This window comes from Corapipo altera, unplaced genomic scaffold, assembly GCF_003945725.1.
Source record: "Corapipo altera isolate COAL_440 unplaced genomic scaffold, ASM394572v1 1b, whole genome shotgun sequence".
In the NCBI taxonomy this organism is placed as follows: Eukaryota; Metazoa; Chordata; class Aves; order Passeriformes; family Pipridae; genus Corapipo; species Corapipo altera.
In genome coordinates, this window is record NW_020884881.1 from 11,303,588 (window position 1) to 11,329,733 (window position 26,146).

Genomic DNA, 26,146 nt, shown 5'->3' on the forward strand with positions numbered 1-26,146 from the left:
TGAAATAGTCAAATCATGAGCTGCTTCTAAAACTGCTTTGCATTTATATGATATTTTTCACCTGAAAGTACATTACAGAGGTATTAGATTTTTTCCCAATTTTTATAAGCTGGGAAGCTAATATCAGAAGGTAAATGAGGTGTCCAGTTTCAGTCACACAGGGAAGCCATGCCTTGGGCACAGATCATTTCTTACCACCAGCACCCGAGAACACATTGTAGCACGACAACTCAGATGCACTTCTGTTTTCTTTCTAACTGAATGTATCTATCTCTAACACCAGACTATTAATTATGTTATTTAACCTGGATACAGAGAGGCCTAAATAAACTGCACGCATTGTATGAAGCATCACACTTATTTGTAGACGCTTGCAAAGCTGACCTTCCGTAATTATACAGTTGCTAATTGATGTGAATTCCGAATTTGTGTACGTTTGTGGTTTTCCCTTCACTGAATTCATTTAACAAAGTAGATGAGTTCCCTCAGTTGAAGTCCATGACCAGTGTCAGACTATTTCCCTGTTCTGTTGCTGGATGCAGCAGCAGAAGATGAAGGTCGTCTAACTTGACCATGGATCATTAAGTAATTCCATTACTTGCTGTGTGACATTCCCAGCTGTACTGGTCTTTGTTGCTGAGATATAAAACCACAGTCTCATTAATATGGTACAATTCATGCCGCAGTGTAGCACATTGTTAAACTAAAAAAAAGCCCTGAAATCCGCCCCAAACCCCATGGAACCAACATCAAAAGATCTTCAGTGATTAGCTGTGGAGTAATGATCAGAATAATGAATCTGTCCCCTTATCCTCACCCTCCAAATGAGATAATTTAGGGTTCAGTTTTTTCCTGCCCTGTGCATTTATAGTGCTATATCACTACATGATATTGATAGAGGAAACTGCCAAATATGAACTCTTCCTTCACATCACTCTTTGTCACAGGTAGCTGGTAGCCTGGTGAATGCCATTGCAGTTTCTTGTGAATCACTTTACCACACTTTGGCTTGGCTTTTGGCAAGATATAAGTGAACAAAGTTTAAACCTGGCTCTCTTACAGAGTGCTTTTCCAAAACACATTAACATCATCTCTCTCTGTCTCTCAGGTTCCTCCAGGTTTGCTTTAAATTCCCACTTTTCATAAGTGGGAATCTTTTAAAGAATTCAGATCCTATTTGAGATAGTTCTAAGCCCATAATTTTGGTGTGCTGCACGTTACAGCTGAGGAAGTGGAACAAAAGATTCTCTTTCAAGCAGTGACATAATTTAAGCTAATTGGAGGCTACTTAAAATTTTCTTCCTGTTTTTAAGGGCCATTGACTTACCCTCCTGAGGAATGATGCGAAGAGTTACACTGAGACCTGCATCTTTAATTAGCTTCACAATATCTGCATGAGGCATGTTAATAATAGACTGGCCATTCACAGCTAAGATCCGGTCTCCAACTTTAAGTTTTGCACAGCGATCCGCAGGACTTCCATCAATTATCCGCCCGATTTTATGGGGCACAGCTAGACAGGAAACAATAGTCACAGTTAACGTATTCTAAAAAAAATGGTGATGTTCACAGGCAAAAGGAAATGAGTTCATCTGGAAGAAAGTTCAATACGAATTAAAAAATGGCTCGTGTAAAAACGTGTAAGCATATAAATTCTTATGCGATGTCATTTGCATTAATGCTGTGTTTTTTCACTAAAAATTCAGAATCCAGCTGTGTATATATACATGGTACATATATATATATATATAAGTATGAAGTCCAAAATAAGTTTATAGTTCAGGTATTTTGCAAACCTGGCACGTAACAAGATAATAAACAGATCAGGAGAACAATAAGACATTAAAACAGGGGAAAGGGGATAAGTTTGCACAATAAGTAGTAGTCATAAATTGCCTCCCACCTCCTAGTTCACAGAATTTCTTTATTTGTATGTTGCAATTGAGGCATTACAGACATGATTTATTTTATATACAAATAGATGTAATTACTGAAAATGCCCAGGGTTCATGAAATTGTTCTCCTCCATTCAAATATGTTAACTGATAAATAGAAATAATACAGAAGATTTATTGAGATGTACAGCTCTCTAACTAGATATGAATAATATATGAATATAATTGAATTTACAGATAACTATGAGTACATAGACATGTACTACATCACATCTCAGCCCCTTCTCAAAACATTACAGAACAACTTTGCTTCTCCTTTTGTTCTTCTCTGTGGTTCTCCACCTTTCTGTTTACTTCATCCATGCTCTTGTTCTGTCTTGTCCCCCATTTTCCATTGAATTTTCTAAATTTTCTTCTTGATTTTTCAGCCAGTGTTTCTTTCCTATTATCCTCTGTTTTTAACTAAATGCATATGCTATGGCTGACTCTTTTCTCTAGGTTCCCCAAAGAGCATGCCATTTTTCTTTCTTTCTACTACTCATGCTTATCACAATTAAATTTGACTATATATTCGATTAGTATCCTAATGGTGTCTGAGCACCCCTCCCCAATCCCACACTTCAGCCTTGGCAAACTTAGCACAAAGAAATTCAACCCCACTATCTATCTGCAACTGGTGTTTAAAAAGAGTTGTGTTTCATTTTTCAAAAATAATATATCCTTAAAATTTTATTATCTACAGAGAACTTGGAAAACTGAAAGAAAAGATTGTTCAAACACTTTTTGGGAAATATGTAGGCTATCAATGCTCTTATAAACCAAAGCTCTAACAGGAGATGTGTTCAGAATATATTGCTGCAGAACAAATTTCTCAGCCCTCTGATAAACATTTTCTGAAGGTGACGGTGACTAACACAGATCGCACATCTCATATGAAGTCACAACACACATACCTCAAAGTGGCCTTTGTTTCTAGTATGGATGTAAGTGTTTTTACAGTGTTAAAAATTAATTTTCTGAGAACTGAAAGTATAAGTGAACACTCTGAAGTGCAAGGCATAATCAAACTGCATGCTTCTTTGCCGCTATAGTTGAGACAAGAATATGGATTAAATCTTGGCTTTAGTGATACGGACACAATTAGTGTACTTCAGAAATGTCTTGTTGTTTAGGAAATAAGCACCTAACTTATGTCACAATGTCTAAATCTTTCTATGTTTTAAAATACACTAAATATGAATAGACCCACTTTCTACAAAAATTGTGTTTATTTTGCCCTCAATGCAGATGTATAACTGCCATGCATGTACATGAGTGAGTAAACAAGTAAAAGAGTAACCTGACACTGCAACAGTTTATATTCACACAAAACCTTTTTCATCAAATCAGTTCTTAAAGCATCACCAAGAGTCATTTAAACTAACACTAAAATGCACCTGATTCTGGTATATGTAAAAAAAGATCTGTCTGAAATTGTCATGTTTTTACTACATATCAGTGGAGAGAGAAAATGAGACTGTCTTATGTGAAAAAGTAGAAATTTAGTAGTAAGAAAGAAAATGAAATATGGCGGAGATGCCATAGTCAAAATTTCTGTACTTGCCATTTCTACCCCTAAAGGTGTTTTTGCTAGACTAAATATTTAAGTAGAGACATCATTTCAGTGGTGAGGGGTGTGGGAGGGTGGGGGGTGGGAAATCCTATTAATTTGCCAGAACAATTTCTGTTGGACTTCTTGTAACTGACAAGTGAATAGAGCAGATGTCTGTATGAGATGTCTGCTAAAATCAAAGCTGGAGGTGGAAGAGCCATGAGAGACTAATTCTGATTCAAATCCTGAGAAAAGGGAAGGGAGGGAGAAGAAGGAACTTTGTGTTCTTCTCTTCTTCCCCTGAAGCCTAACGGTCTTTACCTTCCCGATAAAGGTACCCACTCTAAATATTCATGTTATGAAAGGATCAACAGTAGGTGAACATCAAAACAAAGCTTGTGTCTGTCAAGGTATCTTTTCTACTGCACTTTGGCATTTGAGGATTTAACGTTCCTCTTCTCAGGTTGTATTGGTGCCATGTGTTGTCATGCAATCTTGCTGCAGAGTAGGGCGTAGAAAGCTTTTGCAGAAGGAATCTGAATCTCTAAATCTCTAAGGGATTCAAGGTGCCACTGTTATGCTCTATCAGGGTTTTACGTGCAAATCCAGTGACTTACTAACAGAACTCATAGCCATCCAGCAGAAACTGGTTTATGTTCATTTCTAGATAAAACGAAGAGAAGTTCCTTCCCTCTCAGTAATATGCTGAGGAGTTTCTGGTCTCTGTATCTCTTCCCAGTGGAACTCTGCCTAAGAATCCTCCTAAGCCACAATATCCTGACTGCCATGGTCCCTGCTGCTTCCTTGGGAAGGGAGGATTTATTTAAGGCTTTATTTATAAACATGAGTGCTTCTAAGGGATGCAGATTACATGATGTGCAGGTTGCTCCAAAAAAAAAGACCACATTAGAATATGTTGGGAAACTTAATTTTTAAGAGCCTTTGGTGGTGAAATACTTGCTTTGAAGGGATAAGAAGGAACTACTCTCATAGAAGATTAATTAGCTAAAAGCTAATAACAAAGGCAGAAATCAACTGTGAATTTTCACAATGGAGAAATGTTATTGTTCAGAATGGTCACATCTACAACAGGCATGGAAGAGCTGTAGAACTGTCAGTACCGAGTGGGTTCAGTGAAGTGGCAGACAAGATTTCATGAAAAGCAATGCAAGATGGAGCACAAAGGGAAAAAATAACCCTGCCTAAGCTTAAGCGGACATGAGCCCTAAATTAATTGTTATCACTCAAGAGACCTGGAAATGTATTCCTACTTCTCTATAAACACAAAATCAGTAAAACAGTCAATAGGTCTGAAAGAGTTAGAAAAACAATAACAAATGAAACAAATTATTGTTAGTTACTAGTGTACACCTAAAGTATTGGTGATAGTTTCAGTATCTTCATCTCAAAAATCATAGCAATGACTTCACAAAGATTCAGAGAAAGGCAGGATGGCAGAAAGAAGCAGAAAAGAGCTTCTGCTTAAAGGAATGAGCCTGTAATGTCCATGAACTCCCTATCTACAGCTTGGGAGAGAGAAGGTGGGGCAATATTCTGGAGGGCCAGAATGAAAGGCTTCAGAAAGTGATTAGACCAGCTCACAGGGGTGGACCCACTGCAGATTAAATCAGAAATTAATGGCTGTGAAAGTTGAGGATATGTCTGGGGAAGGTGCTGTAGGCAATGTCCTCTCTGCTACTGGTCACAGCCAAGGAACAGTGTGCAGCTACTTGGCTATTTGGTCTCTCCGAGGATGGCAGGTCTCTTCTTGGGAAGAAACCTCCCATGCCTGGCATTTAACTAGGGTTTTGTTGACACATATTTTTTTCTTAAATAGCATCTTTGGTCCTTTATTTTATCTAAGCAGAGCATTTAATAATGTAATAAAAAATAATGTAATGTAATGTAATATAATAATTAAAGGAAATCCCAGATAACTTGACTGGTGGTAAATAATTCCACTTGTCCTAAAAAATTTTTAGAAACCTATTCATACCTCTTGTAAGAATTTGCCACAAGCTGTTCTCCAAACATGTGCATTTTGAACAGTGGCAGCATATGCCTGGATTAGACTTTGCAAAGAATTTGATCCACTTATTTCAAAATACTGAGTTGATTTAAAAGTAATCTTTGCATTCAGAAAGTGGATAAGATCTGTTTTCAGAAATTTATTGATAACTACAAATTAACATTTTTCTCTATATTTTTTCTTTGATAAAAGTCACTCACTTTTCCTCTCCATGAGTGAAATTATTATCCTTCCCACACCTCCATGTCACAAAAAAGAAAAAGTAAATTCTGTGGTGTTACGTCTGAGGGTCCATATGCTTGGGTCAGCTGTACACAAACCCAGAGCAGCTGCTGAATACAGATACTGCTTCTAACACTGTGTATCACAGAATCACAGAATGGTTGGGGTTGGAAGGGGCCTCTGGAGGTCACCTATTCCAGCCTCCCTACTGAAGCAGGTTCACTTAGAGCAGGTTGTAGAGGATTGCATCCAGATGGGTTTTGAATATCTCCAGAGAAGGAGACTTCACAGCCTCCCTGGGGAGCCTCTTCCAGTGCATGGTTACCCTCAGAGGAAAGAAGATTTACAGAATGAACTTTGTTTTAGCTTATGCCAATTGCCAATTGTCTGCTCCACCCTCTTGACACCTGCTCTTTAGATATTTGTATGCAAATATCTTCTCTCAGCCACCTCTTCTCATGGCTGAACAGGCCCAGCTCCCTCAGCCTTTCCTCATAAGAGAGATACACCAATTCCCTAATCATCCTCCTAGTCCTCCACTGGACCTCTTCCAGTAATTGCATGACTTTTTTGTACTGAGAAGCCTGGAACTGGACACAACACTGCAGATGTGGCCTCACTAGGGCTGAGTAGAGGGGCAGGATCACATCCCTCAACCTGGTGGCAATGCTCTTCCTAATACACCCCAAGATACCACTGGCCTTCTTGCCCATGAGGGTACACTGCTGGCTCATGGGCAGATTGTTGTTCACCAGGACCCCCAGCTCCTTCTCTGCAGAGCTACTTGCCAGCAGGCCAGCACCCAGCCTGTACTGATGCCTGGGGTTATTCCTTCCCAGATGCAGGACCCTCCATTGGCTTGTTCGAACTTCATTAAAGTTCCTCTCCACTCAACTCTCCAGACTGTCCAGGTCTGACTGAATGGCAGCACACCCTTCTAGTGGATCAGCCACTCCTCCTAATTTTGTAACATCAGCAAACTGGTTGAGGGTACACTCTGTCCCTTCATCCAGACCACTGAAAAATAGGTTAAACAAGACTGATATATCTATCAGTCTCTTGCTTTTTGCAAATGAAATTAATTTCTTCTCATTTGAAAGACCTAAAAAAAAGAGAAAGCACTAAAAGTCATTGATTCTAAGATGATGTTATCAATAAATAATGCTTTTCTGATTTATATCAATAATTTTTATTAATAATTATTATTTTACATCTATTCGGTACTTTTAGACATAACTGGTGAGCCTGTATTTTGTAGAAAGCAACTTTTCTATTTTTTTCCCTCTATATAGTATCTAAATACCAAAAAGTATCAGTCGGGGGGAAAAAATTGAACCTCTGCTTTATTTATTAAACCCTCTGGCAGATAAATTTTTGCAATCTTTTCTAATGTTAACAGATACAGATAGTAAACCAAGCAAATGAGCCTTCCTGAGTCAGCTGTACTTTTCAATGTTATACAGCTAATCAAATGAATATTTATTATATTCTCAACTTTCTAAACGTGCAAGAGTTTTCATTCAACCAGCAAGTTCCAGCATATCAGATTTTAATAGGATGAATATATTAAATGAAAACATCTGTAATTTCATTGCTATTGAATAATCTAAAATTTGGAAAGCTTGAGTGTGGTTGACTTTTCATCAGGGCTAAAAAATATTTTCCTGATACTGATGGGCGATTTTATGTGGCGCTTATTTGGAAAATAGAATTCTGTGGCACACTGTAGAGTTACAGATGAAAATAATCCCTTTTGTTTATAAGGTTAATGAATCCATGAATTAAAACATCCCACTGTGTTCTAATATGGAGCATATTTGTTTGCATAGCAAAGGCATAAAGATCTAGGTGGGAAGGATTGCCCATATCTTAGAAAACTGAAGTTCTAAGAAAAAATTAATGTAACTTAGGTACTTTAATTCAATCTTCTCATGAAAGCAAAATGGGCCTTGTGGAATCATTAGAAAAACCCTGATTCCCTTGATGGGTTTCTGCTAAGAAAACTTGCAGTGTTTGTTCTTTGAAAACACAAGAGCAGCACCTGTAGGTCCAAATGACCTATTCAGGAACATGCTGGAGGACAGAAATCATCTAGAGAGGGGAGTGAAATGGTTAAGATCCTCCATGCTTTTTGTCCACAAAACATCGAATATGCAATGGAGTATTTCATGCCTGCAAACTGCAGAAACGTATTTTGATGATATCAAAAATCTCTTTCATTTCTTACAGTTATTTCACTATGATTAACTGCTTATGTTGATTTGAAAAACTAAATCATGTAGCAATTTCTTCCTGCTCTAAGTTATACTATCAGTTTAACATGCTTAGAAAGTATGCTTTTATAACTGAAGAGGCAGAAGAACAGCTCAAACTTGAATATCAAAGCTACATAGAAATGAGAATCCAAAAGTTGCAAATATCTTCCATGGGGGACTCACACTGTGGGTGGGTTTTCACTGCTTATGCTCCAAAGATGTCCTAGGTGGGGTAGACAGACATCTTAATTTCCAATGCTTTGTTTTCTTTAGAATTTGTAGATGGGTCACAGAAAATTATGTCCCCAGGCACCATCTTACCTGGGAAAAGCATGGGAGAAATTGCTGCACAAATAACTCAGCTCACACAGTTATCATTGATCAATAAGCTGGGTTTTATAGTTCAAAGAAACTCTAGGCTGAATGGGACTTATTTCAGAATGCTGTTTTCTGCAGTCAGCAGAGGCTTAGCTTGGATTTATGTTTTTCAGTTAAGACTGCATGTTTTCAGAAATGAAAGAAACTTTTTTCATTAGGCTCTGTTTCATCATGTTTTGAAAATCCAGCAGGCATTGGCATATGCAGTGTAGGGACAATTTAAAGCTACAATTCCTCTTTTACTAAGCAGGAGGAAGATCATAAAAAGTATGAACAGTCATCTGCCTTTAATTTCTTGCAAATTGTTTATTGATTATACCTGTATTTTCAGCTTGTTTACACTTTCTAACTCTGCTAATTGACAGAACCTGCTACAGTAAAATCCTGGAAATATTGCCAATTTTCCAATTCCACTGGAAGCTGCAAGTTAACTAGATCTGTTTACAATGTGGTTTCTTTCTATGGATACTAGGATGTTAAAAGATTTACAGAGAATCACAAGTTCTTTTCCTAGATGAAGCTGCATCCGAAACACATACACTAAAAGTGGCAGGAAGATATGAAGTAGGCATGGGCAAAGGTACTCCATAAAATTCTGGGACAAATTCATCCTGAAATCTCATTTTGGCTATTTCCATCACGATGCAAGTGCTTTTCCATGGGATGTAGATAGTGAATTTATCTTGATACTCTAAAAATATTTCCCTAAATGTAATGCAAAGTGTAGATTAATTAATTAAATTTTAAGTATTTTAGCTGTAATTTCTCCTATCTGGAAAAGGGACAAGAGCCATAGTACCCTTTAATGCTGGAAGGGGATGTGGGGGAAGGCACAGTAATATATTTTAGAGGCAGTGGAAGTCAATCCTTTCAGTAGAAATAGGTCAGGAGCCTGGACAGGTGTATTTTCTTTTCTTAATCTCTTAGCACCCTAAGATCCTCTGCAGCAGGCAAAATGACTTGCTCCTGGATATACCACTCAAGGACAGTTCTTTATTTATCCACTTTATCTTCTTTTACTGATAAAAAATTGAAGCATGGTTGACCTTTTCTATGCCCCTGCTTTGCCCTGTGAAATCTCTGCATTCAATCCTTGTCGTTCATTTTCCATTCCTGATCTGCCCCACATTAGAACTGCAGTTCAGTGCAAGATAATCTCCCGTGCTGGATTAGAGAATGTCCCAAGCAAAGCTTTGACAAAGGGGAAACAAAATTTCTACCACTATTGACACAGGAAAATAAATGTGCCACAAGAATTGGATGTTTACGAAAGTACCAGTAAGTAAAAATGACATCCAGATCTAAGGGCTGGCTCCAAACTACTTAACATTTATTTATGACAGCTACTACAGTGCTGCCTATCACAAAATGTGGGAAAATAGTCTGTTCTCTAATTATGGCTGTAGTCTGTCCTCACTCTGTGTATCAATAGTAAAAAAACCTGCATTTAGTATTTTGAAAATTTCTGCAAGGCAAAGGCAGGCCTGTAAATCAACTGTAACAACAAACCCCTTGCATAACATGTGTGGGAGACTGAAATAGTTAATGGCTTAAATACTGTTAAAATCACTGAAGTACTTTTGCCCACCGTAGCAAATTGTGCAAAGAAGCAACTGCTCACCGAAGCCCACCCCTTCCTGAATACGCCTACTAATTTGGACTGTGACAGGAACTTGAGATAAGATAAAGGTGGTACTATTGTCCACTTATCCTAGGAGAAGAATGTATCCATAAGTGTGAGAAACTGGAATCGTAATGGTTCAGACAATCAAGGTGCAAGCTGACGATGTGCAAAGCAAGGAAAGAAGCAAATCCTGCGAGGCAGGATAGTGTTTCTCTGTTCTTAAACAAATGATTCAGCTGTGATACCTCTCCTCCAGGGAACTACTGGAACAATGAACATGTAGCCTGAAGATATTAATCTCTGCTGATGGGCCATAATGGACTCAACTGCGCTGACGGAACAGGCAGTTGTCTTAGAAGGTGTCAAAGACTCATGAAATGTTCTGTGATCCAGTATTACATCATTCATTGTAAAACTCCTCACCCCAGGGGAGGTACTGGGGGTGTTTCTACCTAGCCTAAGCATAATAAAAATCCCTGGGATTTCCCTTAGCACCATGAACTTCTTTGCTCACCATACAGGTTTCTTCCCACATCACATGGGACTTCCTTTACCACCATGGGCTTCTTCCCTCAAGACACTCTGGGGCTTCTTCTGTCACCACACAGGCTTCTTTTCTCACCACCCAGGGCTTCCCTCAATGGATCCAGACTGCATTCATCACTTCAACAAGACTGGGACTCTCAACCCCAAGAAGACCACAAGAAGAGGATCAGCGAGATGCCATTGGAATCCATGGAGTGGTGATTTTTTTCTACTTAATCTGTCTGTCACTCTCCTTCTCTCCCCCCCTCTCTTTTTTCCTATTTCTTTCTATCTCTCTCTACCTCACATTTACTATTAAATAAAAATCCGTAGTGTTGACTTTGGCATATGGTCTCATTTGCAACTTATTTTGGGCAGAGACATCTCTCTTTAATAATTTAATGAATTGGATCATAACAGTATGTCAAGAAAATGTTGACCAAGACACTAAGTCTCTTGGAACAATAGTGACATCTTTTAATTCTGGGAGCTCCTGAGCCTTTCATGGCAAATGGAGTGTGAGCTTTTGTGTAAACCCTCGACCTTTAGGTCAACTGCAAAGCAGCAAAGCAATGAACCTGCAGCTCTGTAGCTAGTAGCAACTTTGTTGTAATGACTACTTCAATTTTAACAGTCCTTGAAGCACAAGCACCTAATGACAAAAAGTGCACACTCCTGTTCTCAGCAAGAGCTGTTAGAATTTGCTGGATTGTAAAACATAGTTTGTAAGCATGATTTCAAGAACAAGAAAAATACTTTCAGTGCATGATTAAGTCCCTTCTTGAGTAAAAGTGATGATGATACTTATACTTCCAAGACCTCAAGTCTTTTGCTTCTACAAGAAAGTAGAGAAGGGAGTAGAGTACTTGAAATAAACATCCTAAAATCAAAGGAACTCTTCTCCATACTTTGCCCTGAGGATGCTCCCAGTGAGACAACTTTTTAGGTTATGCTATTCCTAATAGTGTCTGGCACTACAAGATACTTCCTTTTCTGACCTATTTTGCCTATTTTGATTCTTTCAGAATTGCTTTGCAATTGCAACATTAACATTTCACTCCATATGCCTACACAGCATCATTCTGTGCCACAGGGGGACACAGGAACTGTCAACAAGTGCACTGGCTCCAAAACCAGGAACACTGGAATAATGGCTATGTTCCTCTTAATAAAGTCAAAATTACATGACCCAAATTAAGTACAGAAAATAGCCTCTCTTACTTTACAAAGAGTCAATGATTTTTAGACTGTTTTTATGACTGATGATAGATTATGTAATTTTCAGCATATTTTTTCTACTACAGTTTTGTAACAGAATTCACATTGAAAGGTTATTTTCTTCTCCGTTCTGTCACTGTCTACAGCAAATGTAATTTTTTTGTTCATTGCTGTTCTTGTAAACTTAGGATTTGGTGCTCTTTGGGATCACTGAAATTCAATGCAGTTATTATTTGAATAAATTCACTTGTCACTTCCATAGCAGACTGTCATTTTCCTTTACTATTGGAGATGTCCAACTGAGCATCAACAATGACTACCTATGTAGTTGCTTGTGCAGAAAGTACTGCAAGAACATGTTGGAGGGTAAGGGGCAAAGCTGGATCTTGAACCTGGATCTGTATTCTTCAGGAGAATATTCCAGTCACAGAATTTTTGGTTGCTTGAGAATTTTCTCTTTCTCTTCCTCTCCTCATTCCTTCTCCATCTCCCCAACCACAAATTCTATGAAGTAATTTTCTTGAAAAATTCATGACTGACTTAACTGATTAATATGTATGTATCTCAATGTCCTCTATGGATTATTTTTTTTCCTTTCTGATCTTCTGCAAAAAGCTTCCAGTTGGCTATTATATTCAATAAAGTGAAAACTCAGAGTCCCAAGAGGTTAATTATCTATGGTTTTGTTACAATATTAATTCTGGCAATCATGGAGTTTTAAAATTCAGCTGAGGTAACATGAAAAGCAACTCTTTTAATAACTGCATGATCATGAAATACTGCAAAGAGTTTTCTGAGGTAATTTGCTATTGTGAGATAGGGTTTTCCCCATACTCTCTTAGCTGGTTTTCAGTTATGAATTTAGAAGAGTAAAGTTTGGTGATTTTGTTGGGTGCCAGCTTTAGGCTAAAGGTCAGTTCCTTCAAAACATGTTTTGAAGGCAGGAAAGGACTGCATTAGGCTGCAACATGAAAAATTAAAAATGTTCTTATTTCTCTTGGTTTTTCATCTGTGGTTAGCATTCACAGTTTCAGGTAGATTTGGTGGGGGATGTAGATGCCTCTCAACGTAAAGCCTTTTTTGCTTCCTTCTTCCAGTGGGCTCAGTTCTCAGTTGGTTAAACATCACTGGAAAGACCCAAAGGCCCCCCTGTGCCTGCAGCTGCCCCTACCAAAGGGTTTGAGTCTTCTGTAAGTCCTATGTCACATCTGCCTGGCCTCTCCCTAGATCTACCCAGGACAACTCAAATGGCACTAGATGCCTGTATTAAAGCAATAAAATTGACCCACAGTAAACACTACTTTTCTGAACAGAAAGCAAGCTGTAATTATTAAGGGCAGATCTTGGAATCTGGATTCTACTGAGTATAGGGAGATACATCATCTCCCTGTACACAGTTGTAATTTTTATGGTGTAAAAATTTACCTGGTTAAAAAATCAGCCTCTCTGCACCTGCATCTAACCAGTTTTCCCGTTTTCTAGTTACTTCTTCAGTCCCCTAACTGGACAGCTGCTTTCATAGGGTTTGCTGTGACCTAAGCTTTTATTTCAACTTCCTGAACTTCATCTCGATTCAGTAAAAAAAAAAAAAACAAAACCACAAAACTCAGTGCATATGGGGGAATAATTTATTCATATAATCCTACTGGTTGCCCGCAGAGTCTCTTTGTGACATAGTAACAGAGAAAATCTATTTCGTGGGTAAATCCTGTATTACTCTGACCACCAAAGGAGTGTGGGAAGCACAGTGCCCGAGAGGCCAAAATAACGTTTGGCTTTGCCCAAAATACAACAGATGAATAATGCCCCTGTAGCAACATTAAGAGTACTTTCCCTTTTAATCTCTGCAGCGATAAATTATTAGCAGATAGGTTTAAATTAATTTATTTCTTTTTATTTGAGGCAAACTTGGAAAAGTATAAATTGAACAACATGATTTACTTACTTATTGTGGACCCAGATTCGGGCCTGTTCAGGGAACTGATGATAACAAAGCCAAAGCCCTCATTCTCCTTGCGGTGGATCACCACGTCGCTGGTTTGCAGGCTGTGAGACGCGAAGCCCTCGGGGGGAGTAGCATTGCTGCTGGAGGCAGCGTGATTACTGTTCGCGTAAGTCGTGTAGTCACTTCTTGGAGAACTGTGGTGCGTAGACACCGAGCCTGGGCTTCTGCCATTCTCTGGGCAGGGTTCTCCTACAACATAAATCACACTAGTGTCACAGTCTGACTTGCTCAGTGGCTTTGTGACTTACAGTACATTTGCTAATGCAACATGAATACAGCTGACTGTCTACGGCCCAGACTACTGCAAGTATTAAACTAGGAGCTGTAATAGATGCAGAGAGACAGGAATCCACACAATTATGCAGAACGTTCAAGGGTAATCAGATAAAGCAAGCATGAACCCTCACTGCTAAGCTAGTCAGAAGAGGGGAAAGTAAAGTGAGAAACAGTGTCTGTCTGGATTGCAAAAACATTAGCAAGCACTATTCCCTTATCTGCTGCTTGATCTTTCATCAAGAAGAAAATGTGACTCTCTAATTCAATATAAAATTATTTGTGTTTGGATTACAGGAATTTAAGCAGGGAGCTAACATAGAGTACTTAGGATTAGCTGCATTATGTTTTTCTTACAAGTTGATTAGTATGCTCAAAAGATGTTCATGGAACAGAGTAGTTACACAATGAAAAATAATCACAAGTAGTTTTTCTGTGGGTGTCACGGCAAAAGCAGTGGTCATTTAAAGAGTTTGAGGATGCTCTTGTCTGGGAAGTTCTAAAGGGCAGAAGTGAAAATGGAGTCCATCCACACCTCAGTATTGCTTTATAGTAACAAAAACAGAGAACCAGCTAAAACTTTTCGGATTACACATTTTTTAGTGCGAGCATTTTGGCAATTGAAAACAGTAAAGTTACTTCTCCAGATGGGAAAAAAGATTTATATTCCTTGCAGATCTAACTTATTTACACAAATCAGCATTTATTGACAGTTTTAATACAGAACTTTCAGATAAATGTAAGTAATATGTTTTCTGTTCTGAGCAGCAAGAGTGGCAGAGTCATTCTACTGAACATGTGAGGAGCTCATGCATACACACATACAACCTAGCTAGAGCATTTGCAAATTAGACCTTCAGTGTGTATACATTAATAAAATAAACATCATCCAAGGACAAGCTGTTGTTTTCTCAGTCAGGTGTGTCCTTTAGCGGTCCTTCTGCAACTATGAAATAATGTAATTAGAGAGTATAAAGAGGAAGAAAAACAAACAATTATCATACTCCTGCTTTGGAACTGAAAATCTCCAAGAGTTATTGAACCAAATCTGCAACTAAATGCCATAGTCAGTGACAAGAGAGATCTCATTTTCTGGCTGCCACATTTCAGAATGCTGAATATTGTTTATGTCAGTAGGGCTGCAACAGAAAGAAAATTATCTTCCTCTGTAGAATGACCAAGGGCTGGCTTGGTCATAAAAGAATGCAACTGAATGCCATTAAATATAGGAAAAGGAAGATAAAGGAGGAAAAGTTTATATGGCTATTTGACTGTCAGCTGTGCAATAGACATTCATCAGAAAAATTACGTTTTGCTTCTGACTGTGAAAAAATGGCATTTTAATCCACATTGTTCCAAATACCACATTTTCTTAATCAAATTGTTTTCCAGAGCTTGTGAATTGTGATTTTCTGTTCCAGATCTGTGTAAGTGTATGTGGAAAATGGTGATTCCAGGTGAGGGCTAATATATGCATATCAACTATAGACAGGTAAGGAAACCCCCAGACCCCTCTGTTGTATACATTCACGCTAGTGAGAAATTCCCATGAAATTAATTGGCTTGATGTATTAGTATAATGTTTTGCAGTCACGCCCAACATCAGTCGTTTTAAAATTTTTTCACAAAAAAAATTATAACACACCACATTAAATGGTGTGTTATAACACACCACATTAAAATCTTGTTCAGCTCCTGAAATGCTTAAATATTAATGAGTTACACACCATATTCCCTCGTGTGGCACTCTCAAGGCCCAAGAACAACTTCAGGTGTTTTACCAGTTTGCCTCATCCTCTGTGCCAGGAGACCAGGCTGGCTAGCAGACCCTTTAATACTTAACAAGCAGCAGCAAAGGCTGGCATCCACTCCGTGCTAACCCTCTTGCTAATTTTGCCTGCATTCTGTACAGCTGGCTGACCCAGGAAAGGCGCTAAAGGCAAGGACTCGGTGGATTACCTTGGTTATTGGCCATTTTCCTCGCGCTGGGGGAGCTGCGAGGGGGCGTCGCGCTGGGTGCAGGGGGAGTTTTCTGGCTGGAGGACTCTGGAGTCAGTAACAGAAGAAAGTCAGTCCCGCGAGAGCGTGGCTGTCAGGGAGCTGCGGTGCCGCAGTGGGAGGGGGACTGAGAACACGAAGGTGAGTGGGAGGGCAGTTTTTTGGCAGGGGAGCGAAGGGGAATGGTGCAGGCAGCGACAGTGGATCTAGGGCACGGGGAGGCATAAGACAGGACAGGCTGGGAACGTGGGTTTGCTCATTTCTGGTGCCTCAGTGAAGTGTACTCACCACAAATGTTTTAAAAGTTCTTAAATAAACTTCTCGAGTAAGCTAAGGTTGCAATGAAACGGCATTAAATTCTCCCATCAAAGCTTTAATAGATGCTGCCACACATTCCTCCAGGTTCTGATGTTTGAGACCAAGCTAGTCTAAACATCTAATTTACTACAAATACTTCATATTGTTTTAGGTTCATTTTCTGAATGTGTCTTCTCGACAGGAGAATCTGGTCCTGTTCCTAGGAGCCACTTGTGCCCTACAGAAGGTTTTCAGGTTTGGGGGGAAATTCCAGATGACATAAGTGAGACCAGAAATGGGCTTTTAACACACACAAGAGTGAAATGAGCTCCTGCCCTGAACAGTTAATAGTCTTTGAGCCTTTCTCTGATTGCTCATTGACACAGTCAGCTCAAACGGCTTTAACTTCGGTGAACGATTAGTCCCAAAAGTGGACAAGAGGAGACAGTACAGACCAAGACAGCATGGAACAAATCCAGAGCACTCATGATCACCACACCAGGGTTGTCAATACTGTTTCCACTTCTGAAGGAAACAACACTCAGTTGTAGTATTTTTGTCACAGAAACAAGGGACACATTTACAATTATTCTTTCCCCAAAATGACACCAACATTCACTTTTATTTCCTCTGTTTTTTTTAAGAACAGCAGCTGTTTGTGCTGCTAGCAGTGGGATCTGTTTTCCATTTCACCTTTCCCAGCCTTCACTCACCTGTGGGTAGCACCTTTCTCCTCACAGTAAGGTTCACTTGCCCGTTTCGGGCAGCGTTATGCATAAGATCAATCACATATCGGTGGGTTTTGCCGGCCACTGGAATCCCATCTACATACACCAGCTCATCACCAGGATGGAGACGACCATCTCGGTCTGCTGAGCCCATGGCAATTACTGCTCCGATGAGAATCTAGGCAGCAAAGAAACAAAATCCTGTCATTTATACACTGAGCCTCCAACTTACATGAACGTTACTTTGATTTTCTCTTTCTTCCAAAATTAGACAGGCGATTTAGTGCAGGTGAAGAGATCTGTGTGTCTGAGAGCTCTGCTTCCTTGCCTTTGGTCAGAAGGTGTTTCCTACCTGCATAGGAGTGACACACCTGAGAATCCCAATCTAAGGAAAATCTACTTGATACCTTCAAATCAAGAAAATCTATCTCTAAGGAGTGTGGAGTTATAGACTACATTATGCAGAAGATCTAAACATTAATTCCATGTAAGGATCCTTTTGACTTAAAATTAGTGAGCCTACATATTTCTTATCAAAGGTTCTTCACTGCTGCGTGATTTAAACACCTGAAATTAAGCACCTGAGATCATTAGTGGAAGTGACCCCAGTAGACAGTTTGCTTTCAGACTCTTTAGGAGAAAAGAAGTGCTATATTAAAATGTTGTTACTTATAATGAATAATTGCTTAGGTAGTGACTGATTAACAAAATGGAAAAAAGAGGAAAAATGTCAGCTTGCTCTGGGCAGACGTTGTTTTCCCAAATCAACATTTAAATGTAATTTTTATGAGACGTATAAACTAGTAAAAATCTGTCCAAAAACTTTTAACAATTTTCTCCACTTTATATACATATAATTTCACACAATTTATTAGAAGAAGACATATATATTTTCCCTGTGGAATAACTGGTAGAACAGTTGAGTTGATTCAAACAAAACCTGCTTTCTTTGAAAGAATATTAAAGCATTCAGAGAGTGTTCCAAGTTTTCCTTTCTCTTTTTCACTGTGAGAATGAGCATAGAATGATGGATATGACATGCCGTGTGACAATCCACTTTAAATAAGAAAAGATAAAAGCTATCAAACACCACTTTTCATGATGAACTGCAAAGGTTAGATGTGCAAGTCACACAGGTGCTCCTGTGGTTTTTTTTGTGGTCTTAGTTGCACAGTTGCAAATATCCCAGCAGAGTGTTTAAATGAAACCCTATGTGGAGCCTGGAGAATTTCCCCCAATTTTTAGCCTCCCTTTAGCTTACTTTTGCTTTCAAAACTTAGGAAAGAGAGAACATGATGCAGTGTTTTCCTGATTTCTGGTGTTCCTGGGATCCTGTTACGCAGCACCAGCCTGAGTGGCCACAGAGACTGTTTCAGATTCTCCATTCTGTTCTTCAAATAGTGAAAGAATATATCTCAAAGCTCTGGCAAATACTTTGTGCAAAACCCAACTATGAAATATGTATTTATGCTCCTTTACTGGACAGAAAAAAAGCTCTCCAAGGCTACGTTTAGCTAGATGTCCACAGAGTATTCTCAAAACCTTTCCAGTTGGGCATATGAGTAAGAATTTTTTCCTAGTTCTCTTGTGAAGCGATGGGTGATAACCCTCTGCAGCTTGGAATATTACAGGGAGAATCTTCTTCCTTTGGTTTTATTGAGCTCTTTAAGTTTTTTTGTGATTGTTTGCCAAAATTTTGAACTATTTGTGCGTATTTAACCTTTGGAGAAACACAAATGCAAATCACAGCATGTTAGGTCACCAGTATCCACAGCAAAGTGCAAAAACTCCTTCTAATTTTGACTAATTAATTATTGCTGATATTTCACATGTCCACTAGGGAATGTGATTGTGTTACTCATCTCAGTGGTAGACTCCTAAGTTAAGTAGCAGGGTCCAACTTTGAACACTTCAGGTGTGTTTGTCAAGATGAGGGCCATCATACCTGTTACTTGTATATTTAATAGCAAGAATAGCTTAATATTTCTACTTTTTCATTTTCTGTGTCTGAACTTGTTTCTTATCCAGCATCTGCTCTCATTTCATGGATGAGTAGTTGCCATAATAGTTATCAATTCTACATGCAAAACAAAATTGGAAAAATATATATCAGGATTATATTACCTCTGTAATGCAGTTTCATACTGGCATGAGATTGCTTTGAATGTGTGAGGAAAAGGATGACGACATGTAAGCAATAAAGATTTTGTTGGAGAGAAAAAGGAAAGTTTCTCCTATCGCTTGAGATTAAACATGAGAAATACTGGAATTAGGAAGACTGTGGCAGAACACAATCTGAAATTGAAGCCCGGTTCTATTAACTGATACATGTTAATCTGTTTTGATATTGCCTTTCCTTGTGATTCCTGGTAATTATTTGATTTTGTGTTTCAGTTTCTCTGAATATGACACAGTAGCTTCACAGGCAAATAGTAAAATTAAATATATACAAATAAAAGGTGTGATTCACTTAATTTTAATGTCTCTGACGTCTAAATCCAAGCTATTCATCTGAACTCTGCCCAATCACTGCTAAAATAGGACTTCCCATGCATTATACTAACATTTTGCTCAATGGACATCTGTTATGTCTTAGATGTAACAGTATCTTGATAATAAAAAGAATGTAACCATGCCTCTTGCAGACATTTTTGAGAAGAATTGCAGTCCATCTGTGTTGAAAAGGTAAAACTCTTAGTGAAATTATGTACACGTTCCTGTGATTTTGAGTTTGAGCTGCACAAATGTATCCAAAATACATCTCCCTTTTGAGACAGCAATTTTCAACATCAGGAAAGTTCCAATTTATGTGTATTTGTAATGTTTTAGTGATACTATAATTAACCATAACAGAGTCAGATTATCTCTAAATCTTCAAGTTACTGGGAGATATGATAAATACCTATGGTAGTATGAGTAGATTTGCGAGGTGATTGGAACTAGCACAACCCACACTTTTGAGATTTGAAATTTCTCAATTTAAGTATTTCCTTTCAAAAGCATCTTTATGCTTACAAATACGGAAAGTGGAATATTTCAGCAGCACTTTATTCTTCTAAGGAGCCATGTAGATGATACAACTAGAATGAAAATAAGCTACAGTCCCTCTATGGTGCCAGTATTATCCTTCTAAAAAAACTTATTTGGATTCTGCTTCTTTGAAAAAGTTATTGCCTTATGCTGAAGAACCCATATTCCTTTTTAGAAATCAAACCACAAAGACAAAAGCTTCCTTTTGTTCTGTATTACTTGACTGCACAGCAGGAAACCTGAAACAAAAATTTCAAAGTGTCTCAGTTCTTGTTTCATAGGAAAAGCAGGGGTTTGGAGACTGCCTCTCCTTCTCTGGAGGTGAAAGAAATTGGAGGCTGCAGGCGGGCTGTCCATGGGGGAGCAGGGAAGCAGTAGAGGGGAGAAAACAGTTAAGAGGTCTTGTACTTTGAATACAAAATAGAGGGACACTGAAAAAAAGAGAAGAGTGTATCTGTGTTCTTTATTGGTGATGTATTTGATCAGTGAAAATAAATAGGTGGGCAACAACGAGGGACTGAGACATGAGAAATTCAGCACTGCAACACTTAGTTCTGAGGAGGTGCCTTTTTACCTTAGGATCCTCAACCTCCAGTTAGGATCTTATTAACCCTTGAGGACTTTAAGACATGGTTTGTGGGGAGACATAAATCCCGTTGGATTGATAAATTTGGGAAAAAATGCTTTTGTATTTTCAAGCATTGAAATAGAGATAGCAACCTTGAGGCTAAGCACGGGCTGGGAGCAATTGTTCAATAGGACAGTGAAGCGTCTTAGAGGGTGGTTCACAGAAGGCAGCATTTTTGGTCCTGCTTTCCAAAAACAGCAAGGTGCTTATCTCTGCACTTGGTATCCAGCTACGACTCTTTGATTTCGGACAGCAAAGTCAGGTCAGTCCTTTGTTGAAAAGACACTAGAAAGACCTTTTTCCTCTGTAACAGTTCAGTGCATAATGGAGGTAGCTGCAGGGCAAAGGGCTTGTTTCAAAATTCCTTTTCTACTGGACTGCTGAGCAGAGACTCAAGTCTCTCACAACTCTGGCATGTATTCATAACTATCAGTATACCGGGTATTCTATATGAGTTTTTTCTCAGTTCTTTAGGTTGAAATTATTCAATTTGATATAAATAATCATCTTTTAAATAACGTATTTGAACTGCACTTTTTCCCATGAGATTGTTATAAACCTCCAATTTGCAGAGTCAGTCAGATGATCAGTCTGTGGCTACTTAATTATCCATTTGTAATGGAAAAAGCACTAAAGAAGACACTAAGAGAGACTTCTCCAGAATACTGAGCAGCCTTGTAGCCAGAGAGACTTTCCTGGGAGAAAGGAAATGCCATTAGACACTATTGTCTGAAGCAGGTAGAGGGTCATTTCCAAATGCTCTAGAATGATAGAATGGTTTGGGTTGGAAGGGACATTAAAAGTCATCTACTTCCAACCTCCATGCGATAAAGGAGGGAAATCCATTGGCATTGACACCTTCCACTACACTGGATTGCTTAAAGCCCCAGCCAACCTTGTCTTGGAGGTAGTGCCTTCCACTAGTCCCATTTCTTTACAGACATAAAATGATAAAATGGCTTCATCCAGGAGGTGAACTTTGAGAACCATACTGGTTGGGCTATCTAGAAAGGACAGGAAAAATGCTTAGCTGGAGAATGTGCAGATGATGGTCTCATTTTATATGCAATGAGAAATGCTCCATGGAAGGAAGTTTGATGACAGAGGGGCTTCAGGCACACATCTATCGCAAGTGTAGATGACGAAGCAGTGTTGTTTTGGAGTCCTTCTGTAGAATAATAACTTATATTTGAAAATAATTCCAAAACACTCATTCTAAACTAGAATATCTGCATTTCAATCAGCATTTGAAGCACCTTTTTGAGAATAGAGTGTATTTTTTCTTTTTTACAGGAGACACCAGTAAACTATTAATATCAGTACTTTGACAGGTGTTGAAAATTTTAAAATAGAAGAGCTTTATTTCTCAGACCCACGTGCTGTTTAATGTTAATTCTTGAATGAAAACTATATTATTCTGTATGCATTTGAATATAGAATACACAAATCTATCAACTAGGGAATATGTAAGTCTATTAATTAGTTATACCTTATCTCAGAAATGTGGTAACACAGGACTCAGACTGGGCATAAGGTTGTGATAATAAAACACTATTATTATTGACTTGGGATTAGTCCTCACTGCCAAAATATGGTTACATCATCAAGTTTTTTCTGAAGGAGTACTAATTCTGCCTGTTCTCTCAAAATTCTAGTATTTAGATATACCATTAATTTATCAAAATGTGTAATATTTGTGATGTCTCACACATTAGCCCTGTATCTTCTGGGCTTCTACAACATTTCTTTTAAATACTGTGTATATGTTTTATGTTATATATTTATTTCACCTGCAGTGAATCTATGTTAGTTTTGTTACCTGTTATTTGGTTACAGGGATGTCTCCCTCTGAATGGTATAAAGCTACTATTTTTACGCCTGATGTATCATATGATGTTGACATCTAACCTGTAACATGGACCACTGTTCCCTGGTGGGGCCTTCTGTGTTTCTGAAAATAAACTGCATTGTCGACAGTATCTTTTAACCTTATGCATATATTATGCATACAGTCTGCCTATATTGGACATGGTTATAGATAGTCTTACATAATTTGATTTCTAAAACCTTCTGCTTAAACTTGGGTTTGGAAAGTCAAGATTAAAAGATGCCAGGTCACACTCTGCAGTAATGGGATGAGTGATGCACTGTTTCTACCTTAATGCCTTCTGATTCCAACTTAATTTACTGTTACATCTTTCAGATGTGAACAACCTGAGAGTTCTGTCTTTTTCTATGGATGAATAAAAGCCATTTTACTTATAGCTTTAACACAGTATTCATTTGGGTTCAGCTATGTAGTAATATTTTTCTGACCTTTACACAGATTTTAGAGTGTGCAAGGAAAAGGAAAATCAGGAAGAAATAACTCACAGGCTGTCCAGGCTCATCTCCTCCCAGGATCCTGAAGCCAAACCCAGACTCCATTCTCCGAAGGTGAACATCCAACTCCTTGTAATCGGGACCTGGTTTAAAGGGAAATCCCACTGAGCAAAGCATATTGGCTTTGTCTTGAGAATTTGCACCATCTTCCCTCCCACCTTGTGTTCATTGCACATGACTAATGGCATCCTGGTTAGAGCTGGTGGAAACAAATGGGCCACAGACAAGGAAGAGAATTGAAAATGCAGGTTATCTCTTGGAGGATGATTATGTTCAGTAGAATACACTAAACCAAGCTAGAATACATTCATAGAAGAGCAGTACTGGAAAAGTCTGTCCAAAATAGAGGCTATAAAGGTGTCTTCTTCCTAAAACTGACTGCATAATGGACTGCTGTTCATCCACCTCTGGTATTTAATTTGTGTTTTCCTTGCAGTTCATTAAACCCTAAAAAGAATAAACTGAAATGGGAGACAGAGATACATCAGTCCAAGTTGCAAAAGATGAAAATCATTACAGGTCATTTAAGTTCCAAACACAGATATAGAACAGTATGTCTTTTTATGTAATGTAGCTTTTATGTATTCACTTTCAGGTAATACCCTCAATAAAGAGTTTTGACGAAAGCTCTCATTATAAGCCTCTAAGTCTTAGGGTTTAAACTGAAGGCTAACATTATTAACTTGAACTCCTTAAAGCTACCTAATTAAAGTCTCAACAGCTTTCTGAATCCTTAAGATTGTGCTTCCATATGCCTGTGTAACCTGGCTGTAAAAATATATTCTCTCCCGGAAAATATCAATTCAGGAACAAAATGTCTTTTAAAAGACATTTTCTTATAAAAGTGTCTTTAGCTTCACTTGAAAGAACCTATTGTTCTGGGTCAAAAATAATAATAATTGAATAAAATTTCAAATATTACGAAGTGAAACTGTAAGCATTAAAGGGACTAAGAACTTGTTTATTGTGACTATTGCTTGTCTGCATGCTCAGAGGTGCTTTAGGTTCATCACTTAAAGCAGGACAGTGATTAACAGGAATGGTCTTTCCTAGGAGTTGCACTCTGGTCTACACATTATGACAGTTTTGGTCAGCTTGTTGCCAACCCCCAGAGACAAAAAGGGATGAGTAGGTTTATTTCAGCAAACTGCTCATAGTGTGGCCAGTTGTGCCTTGTTTCCTGAGGACATGAGGGACTACAGATGGTTGAAACATGGTACTTCAGCTTCTCTCATAGATCTCCCCTCAGAGCCATCAGTGAACACCTCATAAACTGCGGAATTGAGCAGATCCCAGGTTTAGTCTGGGATTAAAGCTGAATCTATTTCAGTCAAGTCTTGCAAAGACAAATACAGAACTACATGCACTGGTCCTATACTATGACTGTGCAATTAAAAATCCTCTATAGATAGTAGCATAGTGCATTATTTCAACAATCTATATTGGTAAGAGATTGAACCACAAATATCTCAATTGGTAAAATAAGAGTATTACCTTTCCCTACCAACTTACTTGTCATATATTGAGAACCCAAAGAGAACTGAACAGCTTATTATACTGACTTTTTCAATTTATTTGATAAGTGTCTCAACAGTATATAAAAGAACAAATAAAGTTTTTGCATGTACAGTATGTTAACTTAATGCAAATTGTTTACAAGTTGTAAGAGGCAAAGGAATTTTCAGATTAAAGAATTACTTTATCTCTACTTGATTTGCTGTGCCTACAAGGATGAGGCTTATCACTAGGGAGAGAGCTTTGTAGATAGATACAGTATGATCACCATTTGTAACTCAGGTCTAACACTCAAAGGCACTGTTTCCAGCAGTCTGTCACAAACCAAGCACTACCTTTATTTGCACACATGTGAATGAATATGTATAGTTGGGAATACATTAAGAAAGTACAAGAATGTCAGGTTGTGAAGAATACTTGCTTTGGCAAACTGAGATGAAAATATCCCTCAAACAGATACACTGACAAAGCTCATCCAAACTAGTGTTGGCACCGGACTCCAAAATAAGAGGTACTATTTCTTTTAAAAGACACTGTTTTTCTTCCCATTTAGAACTGAATAGGTAAGCCAGGTTGGTCAGGAAAAGGTTTAGGTTAAAAAATACTGTATATGGGCATACTTTTTTATGACCTCTAACACAGTTCAGAAGCCTTGGGATTAACTGACTGTGTCACCACGCTTGCTCAGAAGAGCCTTCCTTCCTAAAGGTTAGAAGTCCATGAAGACCATTCTCTGCCAACTCTTACCAGGCCACTGAAAACTGCTTTTGAAAAATAATGTTCTTTTCTGTCCCACTAAGGAGACAAAACAAGTATCCCTGGGTCATCTTCCTGTTATTGTAAACCTCTGCAAGCAAACAGCACACAGACCTTACTAGTAAAGACACAGGCAAAGAAGGCACTGGTACCTGAGCTTCTTTGTGGTCTTTGTTGCTAGGTCACCTGCTTCATTCAGAGTTTTCACTGATGGATTGCATCCCATAAATTTACTTACTTTTTGCAGTAATATCACAGTATCTCCAGTGACTGACTAGTACACAAGACTGCTTCCTCCACGGGTCCTGTTGGTTATTTCAGCTTTCATGCTTGGTATGGTATGACTCTACTGGCTGCACTGACCACCTCTGCATTGGTCTGGAGACAGTTACACCATAGATTCCTCAGGTTATCTCTCTGAAAGTGGACTGGATTTATACCCTTGGTTTTTTTGCTTAATTGATTAACAAAAATAAGACAGAAGATTTAGTGCAAGGCTCTCCAATAATATTAGCCTTTCAGTTCAGAAACTTTTCTTTTAGTAGAAAGGTTTACCTGCTTTCTAGCAATTGTTCTTTACATTTCGTGATAAGCACTGTCTTCTCCAGGCTAATGTAAAAGTGTTTCAATTATATCTGGCATTTTGTAAAATTTCTAGTTGAAGTATAAATGGATTAAGCTTGTTTGGTGTAAAAAATCAGTTACCAGATTAATCTGAGCAACCAACTTCTGCTAAACTCCTTTCCCATGGTTCTCAGTTTATCTCCATATCGGCAGTTCATCTTTAATAGAAAATA

The 26,146-nt window shown here is 38.4% G+C and overlaps 1 protein-coding gene across 14 annotated transcripts in view; it reads right to left on the reverse strand.

Moving 5' to 3' along the window:
• Window positions 1–26,146, reverse strand: part of MAGI2 (membrane associated guanylate kinase, WW and PDZ domain containing 2) — a 721,543-nt gene that overhangs the window by 48,762 nt on the left and 646,635 nt on the right. For 10 of the 14 annotated variants that reach the window (XM_027639978.1, XM_027639968.1, XM_027639970.1 and 7 more), the window contains 5 exons: window positions 23,070–23,161; window positions 17,024–17,216; window positions 15,975–16,061; window positions 13,683–13,931; window positions 1,328–1,513 (listed from right to left, as the gene is read on the reverse strand). In XM_027639978.1, coding sequence (XP_027495779.1) covers window positions 1,328–1,513; window positions 13,683–13,931; window positions 15,975–16,061; window positions 17,024–17,216; window positions 23,070–23,161 — 807 coding nt within the window. The remainder of the gene's footprint in view (window positions 1–1,327; window positions 1,514–13,682; window positions 13,932–15,974; window positions 16,062–17,023; window positions 17,217–23,069; window positions 23,162–26,146) is intronic. The other 4 variants (XM_027639971.1, XM_027639976.1, XM_027639975.1 and 1 more) reach the window with 1 other exon arrangement.